General features: G+C 37.7%; 1 protein-coding gene across 4 annotated transcripts in view; it reads left to right on the forward strand.

Annotated features, from left to right (window-relative positions):
- The window catches only part of CPEB4 (cytoplasmic polyadenylation element binding protein 4), a 67518-nt gene that overhangs the window by 34907 nt on the left and 18835 nt on the right, over positions 1 to 13776 (forward strand). For 2 of the 4 annotated variants that reach the window (XM_078446929.2, XM_078446931.2), the window contains exon 3: positions 6654 to 6704. The exons of the other annotated variants lie outside the window; for them this stretch is intronic. In XM_078446929.2, coding sequence (XP_078303055.1) covers positions 6654 to 6704 — 51 coding nt within the window. The remainder of the gene's footprint in view (positions 1 to 6653; positions 6705 to 13776) is intronic. 4 annotated transcript variants of the gene reach the window in all.

A 13776-nucleotide genomic window follows, 5' to 3' on the forward strand; every position in this document is an offset into this window, starting at 1 on the left:
CTGTTTTTCCACTTTTCTTTCCATTATATTATCTTTCTGTTTTTGTTTTTCAAACTGGCTTTTGTTCATTCAAATTTGGACAAAAACTATGCCTAGTTTTTTAAGCTTTAAAAATTGCTATTAATCACTGGTATCATAACATCCTCTTAAGGCAAGTTATCTTGTTGCTCTGTCCTCTAAATGTAGCATCCAGAGTCAGAAGGCCTCTGGCAGGGATAAAAATAGCCTTCCTGCTTGCCGGCTTGTTGTTGGTTTACTGGCAGTAGGAAATCTTTTGAATTCCTTAATTGGGTCAGCTGTTTGCTAGTTTCTCTCTAGACATCCCCTTCTGCCTGAAATTCTTAGATGCTTTTTGTTAGGTCTTGCAACTTTGTACCTGCCCTGAGTTCCAGGCAAAGCCATCCTTCTTTTTTATAGGAAACCTTCTATAATCTATGGAAACTTACCCCTTGACTTTACTGTCTTACAGATAAATGTTATTGTTTTGCCACTATTACAATCTCTTACCACAATTGAAAAATAAATTTGAGGCATTGGTACAAAAGGAAGACCTCCTTGGTTTTTTTATAAGGAACATTTTTCAGTTGAATTTTCAGTTTTCATTTCCTAAAACACTTCTGCTACTTTGCCAATTTGGCTATTATAAAGGTAAGGAGTTTGATTTTTTTTCCCTCTTCACTCCCCCAAAGAATCACATCCGTTTGTAACCAAGAACACCAGCAAGCTCTCATCTCTCTGAAGCTGAAAAATCCCCCAGATGGCCACTCCCTTCTCCAAGTTTTCAGTTTGGATCTTATTTGGCTAAAACAAATCCTTCCTCTTTCTTTCATAAGTGGAAGGTTGTTGGTTATCTCTGGCTTGTGGTCTCAGAGGGGAAAAGATTTAATGTTAATAGAGCACCTCTTCTGTACCGGGGACTTTTCCGAGCATTCTGCAAAAATTGTGTCATGAATTTCTCAACAACAGCCTTGCAAAGTAAATGGAAATACTTGTTTTACCGAGGCTCATAAAAGCTACGTAATTCGACCTAGCTCACAAGGCGGGAATTGGTCTGCCTCTCTACCCTTTCTACTGCATGTTCCGGGGCAGAGAGACCACCAATTGCTGGCTTTGCTTCATTTGCTTCAGCTATTTATGGAGCATCTTTGCTCGAAGCTCTGGGAGGCGAGACCTCCAAATTGGTCCTGAAAGATTTTGTTGCCTTAGAGAAAGAGGGAGTTTAGAGATAGGTAATTCAAATATCATGTAAAGGGTGTTGTATGGAGTGCATGAGGTTGTCTGAACCAGAGAGCCAGTGGTTTGGGCAGGCAGGGAGGACTTCCCATAGGATGAGAAGCTACCTGGGCAGAAGGGTGGTGGCTTGAGTGGTGAGACATTGGGAGTAGAAAGAGGAGGGCATTCCAGACAGAGGGTGGAACCCGGAAGTAAAAGTTAATGGGCCAGTAAAAGTTTACCCGGAAGTAAAAGTTAATGGAGTAGCTAATGTGGGAAGGGAAATGGCAGTGTGGAAAGATGAACCTGGGGAGATAGGCAAGAGAAGTCAAGAATTTTTAATAAGCCCTGGCTTTTAAAGTGAAAGCCAGCTCTTTCTCAGAGAAGGGTTTTGCTTAGCGTGAAGTGTGTCTACGTGTGATTTAAATGTCTCTTTGGATGGGTGAGGGGCAAGATTCTCCAGCTGATGTCAGTTCCAGCCAGTTCCTCCTTTGTGATTTTGCATGGAGACATCTTTACTGGAGGCTGGTGGTATCACAGGTCAGGGGATAGAGTAAGGTCAGTGGAATGCATTAGTAAAAATAATTATACGATTAAGTGATAGAACGTATTGAACACATTTTACAATAGTTCCTATTGATATGTGTTCTGCATCTAAGTATACATTTGGTATTCAGAAACTGAATTTTTTGTACATCTCTTTGAGCCTCGCTCTGTGTTGTCTAGGTCCCCACAGCGCCATCTTGCTGCAAGTCTCAGGCAGTGTTGGTAAAAACCGCAGATGCAGAAAGGCAGGTAGAGCAACAACACCTCCTTTAAAAACTCGTTGGTGGCAGTATAGCTTTGACTTGCTTAAATGTGAGCTAAAGAAAATTAGCAGGGACACTGCAGTGAAACAACAAGTGTATATGTATGTTTATGTATGTATGTATGTTGGTACTGTGTATAAATCTTTACTCTGCCTTAGGAATGGGCCTAAGCCTATATACTTATCCTTTTCCTGTTAGAAAATTTTAATGGTGTCCACTGAAAACCCTTCTCTTTTCCTTGGAGTATCCAGGTTTTAATAGGGTGAGTCAATCAAAAAAACTTAGACTTTTACATCACTCGTTACTTTATATAGGACTGCATGGCTGTATTTTGGGCAACCTTGCAGTTATCCCGTATTATCATTCCTTAGCCTACACACGTCACCGACAATGCTGGCATGACTGAAAAAGAAGGTTGTGGCATGAAATCTAATAGCACTATAGAACATTTGACATTTTTCGGTGTTTGTATATTTGTATATTTCTGTGTTTGAAATAGTAGCATTTATTATATCATTTCCTGCCGAATCATCAGTAGCAGTAATATCTGGGTAATGTTTTAGAAAATAACTTTTTCTCTAATTTGGAAGTAATGCATACATATATATACTCTAATATATCAGAGTATCTCCTTCTAGTCCTTCCTCCCTCCTTTCATCTCATTGACGAGGTTACTTTAGTTTTCGTCTTAGTATAATAGTACATAGTGTTCTTTTGGGTACTTCTGCCCCCCCCCCCCCCCCAGCAGTTCTTATTCTGGTTGGTAAATATTGGTTCTGCAACTTGCAAATGCCTGGCATAAAATTGGCTAGCTGAAGTACATATCTTTTCCGAGCTGTAGAATTTGGTAGTGTAGTTCCCCAGAGTCTCACACTGTATCAGTTGCCTGTATTTGGCTAGGTTGAGTCATAGCACCAAATATAGTCTCTGCCTTCTGCATGATGTATGCCGGGCTCCTGGCTCCAAATGCCCCAGTTGGTCTCCAGGGACTACTATTTTTCTGTCATAATCGCCCTTAAGATTAGGATGGCTAGCCAGGCAGTATTTCTATATACTCATAACATAATCAATACTAAGAGCCTTCCAAGACTGAATTTTATCCAGTAGGTTCACTTTGCCTGAAATCCCAGTGTCCTCCTTCTCCCTTGAGAAATTCAATTCTAAATGTGCCAAAACCTGGCTTATATTTATAGATAGATGAGTTATCAAAAAACCAACCAAGCAAAACTCACAAACACTGGATTATATTCATATTCAGATAGCTCATTTATTTTTGTTCTACTTCACTTTATTCATTTGTAAAATGCTGGTATTTTAATTTCAGTGGAATGAACTCATTCAATGCTTACCTGGTACTCAAACAGGAAACTCAAGGTACCTAGGTAAAAGTCTAATTCTTAAAGGGGGCTATTATGATAAAGAGATAAAAAAAAGAAATTTAGATGATTACCTAACAAGGTTGGCTGTTGCAACATAGTGAGAAATAAAACTTAGCGAGTTAATCTAGAAAGGGGGTTGCCTTTTGGGGAAGGTTGCACTGGAAAAGGGTGAATCTGAAGAGAGAAAAAAAAGAAAAGATTTGAAAAGTCCCCTCCCCTGGGAACAAAGGAAGAGTACTGTCAAACAAAAGAAGGGATTGTCAGTGATCTAGCTGTGGAATAGAAACCGCAGAAATGTCTGTAAAAATTGGCATCCGTAGAACAGAGGGAATATTAGCACAGAAATGAAGGGTGTACAAGGAGAATGAAAAGGCTTATGGAAGACTTGAATGTCCCATGGCACTTAAAATGAGAGTTTATGGAAGATTTCCAGAAAGGAAGTGATACGTGTCATCCATAATGGATGTCATCAATGGGTGACTCTAGATATTTTAATTGTAGAAAGAATTTACAGAAGGGTAGGGCAGTCAGGTTAAGGAAGCATTATGAAGTTTTAAAAAAAGTTTTTTGAAAAAAAATATCATTGCTTATATTTTCTGAATCGAAGTAGAAAACATTACTGATTGGTTAACAAAATGTCACAGGTGTATTTGTTACCTGGAGGCCAAAATTGATTCCAGCTTGACAGGACTCATATCACAAGACCAGGTTACAAAATTAAAAACAAGTATCACTTTCAGAGTTAAACTATGAACTTGGCTGTTGATTCTTCAGTGCCCTATTGTCTTCGCTGAAGGGTAGAATTACTGCATTCGGAAGTCGTCGGAAGAGCAGGAAAGGGGTCAAAGGTCACCTACTTGGCGGTAAAGGGTAGGATCTCCTCAGAAGCTGTGCGTTGAGGCAAACTCTGAGAACTGAGTTCAGGACATTTTTGTGCCTGTCAAGTTGAAATATTCTTCTTATCTCTCTCTCCTTAAAAGAGATACCCAAAAGGTGAGTTTCTGATAAGGTGGAACTTGGTTTGTTTAAACTGGGCCAGCCAGTTTGGTCATTTGTCCTTTTTGGATTCTCATTGTTGATTATCCCTTCTTGGCATCAGATAAGAGGCATTTAGTTTATATGGAACAGTCCTGGTTTCACCTGGAAGGTTAGCATTAAAAAAAAAAAAAAAAATAGAATATGTTCTTAGAAGTAAAACATTTCCTTTTAACTTCGATTAATATAGTTAAATACTTTTGTTTCTGTGTTGACTTACATCAACTTAAAAAATGAAATGGCAAGTGAAAATGGTATGTGTCATAGTTCTCTTATTTACTAGAGGGTTTTTGCAGCAATAAAATTTATACGTGTGTTCCATTACAGAAAATCAGCTGCTACTTTGAGTTAACTGATTCAGAAACACTACTCACCCGCTCCTAACTTTTTTAACAGTTAAGGTCATGTTCTTTTTCCAGCGTCACCAGTCTCTGCTTTAAAAAAAAAAGAAAAAAAAATGCTTGTGACAGATCATACAATCCAGGCTTATAGTTAAAAGCAGGTTAGATGGAATTCGCCCGACTTGGATACTTGGCTGTGTATATTAGCGTTAAATAATTGAGCCAACTTCCGTGAAGACATTGAATATCAGAATTAACTTTTACCTCCTCCTTTCCTATTTCCATCCCTAGCTTCAGTCTAACTAGGAGCAAACTGAAATTTAAGTGAAATAATTAACAACTTAATAATAATCCTTGTATTTGGCCTTAAAGTATAGGAAAATTATGAAGTTCAGATTTTGTTTCATATTAGACTCCCAAGTTTTGGACATGGGTTAACTAAAGCTATTAGCAATAGAGCACAGTTTTCTTTTTTTTCATGGCATGAGGTCGTTTCTTTGGAGACTATTTCAAAGAAGCAGAATTTGAGAAATCGAAAGATAGTTGAGGCCTAAAGTTCCTTTCTGAGGAGTTGTAAATGTATGGCTAGTGGAGCGATAGGACCACATATTAGCTCTGGTTCCCATAGTGTTTCCTGGAGCTAGACAGAGCCTCCTGGCATGTTGGAAGGCTTGCCTCAGCCTTAAGGCGTGCGAGAACCTCTGCTTACCCACTTTTCCGTACCTTCGGAGAGTCTGCTGTGATTCTGTGGGATTAGAGTTTAGTGTGCTATTTCCTAATGAAATGACTGTAATTAGGAGTCAGTTTTAAATTCTCACACTATTCCCCGATTTACAAAGTGCTGACCATGGTAGATAATTAACAGTCACGTTCTCCTATTCGTTCTTTAGACTTGTAGAGGGTTTTCCACCATTCTTATGAAGGCGGGTGCAGATGAACGTGTAGAATATGGAGACTTAAAACTGTTGCCCTAATAATGTTTATAATTTACAGAGTAGAACTAGGGGCATGGTGTGTACCCAGAAGTAGTACATGGTACTATGTGGTGTAGATATTTAGAAACTCCTCCAAAACAGAAATGTAATTCCTTATAAATGGAGAGATCCACCCCACTGCTGTTTCCCTCCCTTTATTTGTGGCTACCAATCTAGAAGATGCTGTGGCTTCCAAAAATTTTAGTGCCAACACAAATTCTCTTTTGATGGACATCTTGGGTGTCCACTGTAGGTTCAAAACTAGATTTTGAATCACCTCGAAATCAGAAGTAAACCAACCCAGCATTTATTGAGCACCTATTGTGCTCTGGGCATTGTGCTCTGGGCTTTGATATTTTCTGTCACATGTAAGTACGGTGATATGTTTTGCTTACCTTCTGTGCGTTTCCTCCCAAATGAGAATTTAAACCTATTAGTGTGTCTGTACATGTAGTTATAAGCCTGGACTTTTGTTATGAATTATATAGAGAAATCTTCCTGCTACTTACGTACTTTTAAAAAACCACACAAAAAAAAAACTGCACACCTGAAAACTTTCACACTTATGGAGCAAAAAAACTATCATGATGAGTTTGTGTTAGAACATAATGTTATAAAGGAAATTACTTTGTGTGGGAATTTGGAAATTAGAGAGCAAATAGTTAAATATGAGGGATATTTTATTTTCCCACTTTCAAACTTGCCCTTTTTGGATGTTTGTGAACATGCTGATTGACATGTCCTCTGACTCATTGTGTTCATTAGCACAGCAAAGTTTTATCCCATAATAAAGCTTTTTAAAAATACCTTACCTATTAAAGCTATTAATTCAGCTTTGTTACAAATACGTTTAAACCATCTCTGAAAAAAATAAATTTAGTAACGGCCTTCTTTTACCTTCAGGTCGTCTAAACTATTCATATCCAGGATCCGATAGCTCTCTGCTTATTAATGGTAAGTGATAATTGATTTACCCTAGTGAAGTTCACAGAACTGAACCAAGTTAGTCCTAGATGAGAAAATATAGGAGGTATGCTTTGACCGGTGGAAAAAATGACATTAGTTTGTTCTGTAATCATAATTGCAAGTTGCTATTAATCTATTAGCTGTATAACGAATAATTATTTTTCCTCCTGATTGTGGCAGGAACTTTTTAAACGTTGAGAACCAACTGATTCTCTGTCTTGAAATTGGTGACAGGATAAATGAGAATCACATACTGATACATAAAGAATGGTTTAATCTACCCTTAGATTCTGTAGAGTGACCTTTGAAATGTCAACATAAAAACCATTTCCATGTAGTTAGAAAAATGTTCCAGGGGAAAAGGAGGGTAATCAGAGATCTGAAACCAGAAAAAGCAGCCTGAGACCACAGGGCTTGACATTGTGAAGGACAAGGTCATTCACCGTTGGCTGTCTAATGAGAACAAGAAGGATGAAGTTTTATTGGCCTTTACGGTGCCTTTGGTAAATTCTCCTTTCTGGTTCTAAATATTACCCCATTGTACTATTGAGTTCTCTTTTATGCACATTTGCTGAAACAGACTAAATTTCACCAGGAAGGGGCATCTACTCATAGAAGGAATTAAAGAATCAAAAAGTGTCTGTTTTGTTCTACTATCGTTTAATTGGGTAGAATTCAAAAGACATATTTACTTCTTTTCTACTCATTCACTATTGAATATGGATCTTAAATTTGTGTGTTCACAATGCCTTCTATCTGCCAAAGTTTAAGTCCCACCATCTCGAAGAAGTATTCCCTGACTAAATAGCCATATTCTCATCATTCCAAAAACGAAATCAAACCAAACAAGCAGGCAGAAAACCAACACACCACCTTGTACTCCTTGTCTATGGTATATCATGAATGGAGGATTACAAATTATTTTTGTGACTGGATCTGCTTTTATGTTTGAAATCAGTATTCTGAAGGACATAGGATTGTTGAGTCAGGAAAAGTGAAAAGAAATTTGATTTGTGAGAATTGCGATGGATGCGTCAGATCCTCTGGAGACTGTACAGTTTATAAAAGCCTCACTTATTATCAGACTCTTCATGCTACAGCTACCAGAAATAATGTCAAAATATAATACTTCAGCGTAAATGTGTGTAGACCGAAAACCAAACCCAGTGGTGATAATGACATCGAGATAAGGGGGAATAATATAAGGGGTTGCCATTACAGCAGGATCTTAGCTTTTCTTGTGGAACGAGTTCCAGAGTCTGTGTGCTGGAAATGGCAGTGAACCCAAGATTTGAGATATTGATGTGTGATCTTAGGCAAAGTGGTCAAGTCTTCTTTGTCTCACTTTCCTCATGCAGTTGCTAAATTAGATCATTTGCCTCTGGGGTCCATCTTTGTTGAGGCGAGACTCTCTCATGGGTTTTCTTTAAAGCTAAATTCACTTAAAAATTTTTAGAGTCTAGTATTATATTTCCTCCTCCCCCCTGCCATTAATATCCTTTCTTTTATGACTAGATTAGTTTTTGTGACCCCTACCTGGCAAAGAAAAATAAAGGTAACTTTCTCCCCCAAATAATTATATTCTGACATTTTACTGGTCCACAGACTCTATGGTTTTTGCTGTTACATTCATGGAAATTTTGTTTATTAGATATACTGGCTGAGGTTAATATGGTCTCAAACTGAAAGGTAGGAAGATAAAGAACAAAGAGATGTCAAAGAGGGGGAACTTACTGGTTCCTTAAGCAGGATCGCAGAGTGGGGTTATGACTACCATAGTCTCAGATCTAGTGTTCATCTCAGAGGGTCCTAGAACTTGATTTTGTCAGATTTGATCAAGTGTCAGTTTTTAATCACCAGCCAACTAGGACCAGATGCCAATTTATACATTTTTAATACGGAATAAAACTAGGTTGACCGGATGCTGGAGTTGGCTGACAGGGTCATTTTCTCCCCGGTAGCAAAGTCCAGATTATAGCAGATTACTTTAAAATCCTGGAATTAAAACAAGGTGGGGACGGAGGGACGTTGAGGCAGTTTTCAGTCACCTTGATTAGATGTGGGCATTGCCTGTTCTCTTCAGTCAGATTTATGAAGCATCTTCTATGGTGGATTGCTTCTATAGATAAATTACTCTTATTCATGTGTTGAGTTTTTAGTAACTTTGCTGTCAGTTTAGCTCATGTTTTGGAAATCTAGTGTAAAGCATTAATTGTACTTAATGAAGATAAATTCACAAATACTACCCATTTCACAGAATTGAGATGACGATGAAATGCATGTAAACCACTTAGCATAATACATGGCACACAGTCAAATTAAAATAATTAGAATGCTTAGGAATAGATGCTAAAAATTTGTAAGGAAAAAACAAGGGATTAAGAGGAGTCTAAGAATTGTCTATAGTTGACCATGCTTTCTTTGTCTGATTATTAACAGAGGGGCGCCTGGGTGGCTCAGTCGGTTAAGCATCCGACTTCGGCTCAGGTCGTGATCTCGCGGTCTGTGGGATCGAGCCCTGTGTCAGGCTCTGTGCTGACCGTTCGGAGCCTGGAGGCTGCTTTGGATTCTGTGTCTCCCTCTCTCTCTGCCCTCCCCCCACTTCTCATGCTCTCTCTCTTTCTGAAAAATGAATCAACATTAAACAAAATTAAAATAGATAACATGAAACTTACTGTATTCATTTTGAATTACAGTCCCTTCCTGTCTTATGTCCTTGCAGTCTTTTCTGAAAACTGAAGATAACAGCCTAGTTCATTGTGCTGCTATATATTCATTACTAAGTTTAAGACTTTAAGGAACTATAGGAGCTTTCCTTCCCTGCCCACCATAAATCATCTGTTCATGTTTTAAAACCTTTATAAAAGTGGTTATGTAGCTATTCGACTTCGTGTAACCTGCAGTGTTTCAGAGGTTTTTTCTTCCAAGCCACTGTTGAGCGGAAAGACATTTCTCTTTTGTTTGGATAAAAATGTGTAAGAATTGTTTACTCTTTCTCCCGTGAACCTCTGAATTTCGACTATGATTTTTATCGTACAATTTGTTTTGAAATTTTCAAGCAATCTCCAAGTTTTTTTTTGGAAAAAAGTAGGGTTTAAATCCTCAATAACTAAAAAGAAAAAAAGATTCAGAATGTTCAGAGTGGTCTATCAGCTTCAGCAGTTTATATTGAGTTTATATTGGAGTAGTGTTGGGATTTGCATGTACAGAGATAAAAAGGGCTTACTCATCTGGTAGATCAAATTACTTTTTTCCCCCTTGGCCATGCTCGATCATCAGTTTTCATACTATGCAGTGACCTTCATATACCACTCATGACTTTTAAAAGACACTGCAAGTATAATTCAACAGATAATAATTGATAACGATGCTGAGAATATTGTAGTGCACATTCTGGGGAATTATTCAATTTATTGCCGTTATCAGTTGTAGAGATTTTTTTTTTAAGGGACATTCACAGGGGAAATCCTTGGGTTTTAAGTGTATAAAACCCCCAAACTTCGTAGCTACTTTCTGGATGCTGTATTCATTTGCTAGAGCCGCCTTAACAAGTACCATAGACTGGTGGTTTAAACAGACATTTTTTTCCTCGGAAAAAATAAACTCCAGCTTCGAGTCTTGGAGGCTAGAAGTTCAAGATCATAGTGCCAGGAGGGTTGATTTCTTCTGAGGCCTCTCTCCTTGGCTAGATGGCTCTCTTCTCTCTGTGTTCACATGATTTTGCCTCTGTGCATGAATGGTGTCCTAATTTCTTCTTATAAGGACATCAGTCATTTTGGATTCGGGCCTACCTCAATGACCTCATTTAACCTTAAGTACCTCTAGAAAGATCCTGTTGTCAAATATAGTCCCATTCTGAGGTCCTGGAGGTTAGGACTTTAGCATATGAATTTTGAGAAGGGGACACAATTCATCCCAGAACAGATACCTTTTCCAAATAAGTTTTATGTAATAGGAATATAGTTAGAACATCCATTTCATGGTTATGAAAAGCAAGCCTGAGACTGACTCAGTTTCTCAGCCAAGTCAGAAAGGAGCTTGGGCCAGACTATCCTCGGGTTCCTCAGATTCCTTGGTGTAGCTTTGAGACAGACATCAGATTAAAAGATTAATTTTCCCTTTACCCATCTTGAGAATTTATTTTGCCTGAGAAGACTAACATACAACTACCACCACCTCTGTATAAAAGTATTCGTGCTTGGTACTTTTTTTTTTTTTTTTAATGCGTATTTATTTATTTTTGAGAGAGTAAGAGAGTTCAGGCAAGGCTGAGAGCGCAGAGCCTGATGACAGGGCTTGAACTCCTGAACTGTGAGGTCATGACTTGAGCTGAAGTCAGCTGCTTAACCGACTGAGCCACCCAGGCGCCCCTGAGCTTGGCACTTTTTTTTCCCCAACCTCCCATTCCGCTGCTTCAGCCCATAGGATTAACTGCTTCAAAAATAGAACTTCTGGCAGGGAAAGTTATAGAATAACAGCGAAATATATTAGGTTTTAACAGATTCATGTATGTATTTCCTTTTCTTTGTGGATGTCTTTTACTTGGAAGCATCCATTAAAATATTTGTTTGTCCCAGATAGGAGATTCGTAAGAGATCTTTTAAAGGTTAGCATAGAACAACAACTCTTAATTATAGTTCTTTGGAATGAGAGGAGGAAGATTGTTTGCTTAAGGGTTGCAGGGCGGCGGGGTGGGGTGGGGGGTGGCGACATACACAGAAATCTATGAAAAGAGAGAAGGTATAATTTACCCAGGAGAAAAGTAGATTATAGTCACTTACTGAAAATGTATATAATATGGTTCTAGTTGCTAGAATAAGGAGCATGTTGAAAGATGCCTTCCTGAAAAAGATAATATGAAAACATTGTAAACTCTAAAGTGCTCTGCGGTTGTTAGCCTTAGAATAGTAATGAAAAGCCGAGAGTAATTATTGAAGACCAACCTCAGAATATAGACACATGAGTTTACTTTTGTGGAGGGAGAAAATCACTATTTACTGAACATCTGACTATGTGGTCATGATATATACATAGGCTATCTTTTGTTATTCTCTAATCAGCTCTCCATTTTTATAAAAAACTGAGGGTTGGGGATATAGAGAAACTAGGGTCACATTCTCCGCCCTTCTCTAAAATAGCTCTTCACACATAATATGTTTGTCTCATCTTATCAGTATCTTTGAACATCATACCAACAAGTTAGCGTAAACACAAGCCAACGTGACATAGGAGATTCTCACTGTGAAACGTAGATTTAAAATTTGTGACAATGCGTCCATTACATTAGGGGTAGATTTATAAAATGATTTAAAATGATTCTTTGCGTCTTTGTTGAATTGTTGGCCCCAGTCTTTATGATGATTGCCTGCTTTTTGGTTCTACCATCTCCATTCTTTTAGCTTCCAGCCTTTGATTTATATCTTTTTAAATGACTGCTAATTTGACTAATTCCCCTACATACTTTTTTTTTTTAGTCCTATTGAAAAAATCTGTTGTTCGATAACATCTTTTATTCTGAGCCCTCTCCCCTTGTTTTTCCAAATAGAATTGCTATCTGTTTTCTCAGCTTGGGGGCAGTGAGAGTTGTAGACCAAAGGCCTGAGGTAGGCCAGAGTTGCCGGAGTGTGATCAGTCTTTCATTGCCTCCTAAAACGTAGTAATCTCTTATCCCTCATGGCCTAAAGCCTCTTCTTTACAAAGTTGCTTTTCTTTAATATATCATTTGTTTGTTTTTAATGTCAGTACCAAGAAGAAAACCAAAAACTATCTGTGAGCGAGTACAGTAATGTAGTTGATTAATGTAAATAATACAGAAAAGGATAAAACAAGAAGTGAAATCCTTCTTTCTTTCTCCGTGCCAGTTTTTCTCCCTGAAGGTTCTTGTGGTTTTTAGAAAAAAGATTTATGCAAATTCCCACATGCCTATTTGTATTTTCTTTATTTTTAAATTTACACGTTATGAACCATACAGTACACACATAGGAAACTCATGGAAACTCTCTGAGAGAGCTTTAGATACCAGCACATGAATATTTGCCACTCTTAAAATGGCTACATGCTAGGTATTTACTTCTTAAGATTGTTTCACTGTTACGGATACTTGTTTCTTTTTGACAAGAAACGAGAAACGTTTGACAAATGAGAAACAATGAGAAAAAGATACTTTATAAGAAACAAATAATATTTTCATTTTTATAATGATGTATAGAAAAAAGATCTGAAAAGTCTATCCCTACCTTCTTTGCAAATCTAGCATCCCAGAGTACTGGAATGTTACTAGAGGGAATTTAATGATGAATGTAGGGCATTTGTAAGCAATCCTGTGGAGACATTTTGGAGAGAAAGTATTTATCAATAGATCTAATAACAACATGCATCTAGAAATCATAAAAATTGGTAGCTATGGGGCACCTGGGTTGTTCAGTCAGTTAAGCATCCGACTTTGGCTCTTCAGGATCTCGCGGTTCATGAGTTTGAGCCCCGGGTCGGGCTCTGTGCTGACAGCTCAGAGCCTGGAGCCTGCTTGGGATTCTGTGTCTCCCTCTCTCTCTGCCCCATCCCCACTCATGCTCTGTCTCTCTCTGTCTTAAAAATAAATAAAACATTAAAAAATAATTTATAGCTACAATGTTTCCAGTCCATTTAGAGCATTCTTGAATCATGTTAATACTGAACATGGAATTATTGAGGACTTTATAAGTGAAAACTAAGAAATTATAATAAAAGTAGATAAACATATAAATAGTAGTCATTTTAAATCATATGGGGACTAGAAGATTTGTGTGTAATAATAGCATGCATTTTACAAATATCTTTAACAGTGTACCCTTTGAAAATTAAAGGAAGAATCTGGGCAGAGTTTATTTCAGCCAACTTAGCTAGAATTTTCCAAAGTGTAGATTTCTTTATACATATTTAAGTGATTTTTTTTTTCCCCACCACTTCCTTGGATGTTTGAGAAACATGAAATAATATGTAACATTTGATGATCATGAGATTTCAAATCTGACATTTTCCTCAATAAAGTGGTGTAGACCTGTGTTTCAAGTATTCCGTCATC

The sequence above is a fragment of the Panthera onca genome, chromosome A1 (assembly GCF_046562875.1).
Source record: "Panthera onca isolate mPanOnc1 chromosome A1, mPanOnc1 haplotype 2, whole genome shotgun sequence".
In the NCBI taxonomy this organism is placed as follows: Eukaryota; Metazoa; Chordata; class Mammalia; order Carnivora; family Felidae; genus Panthera; species Panthera onca.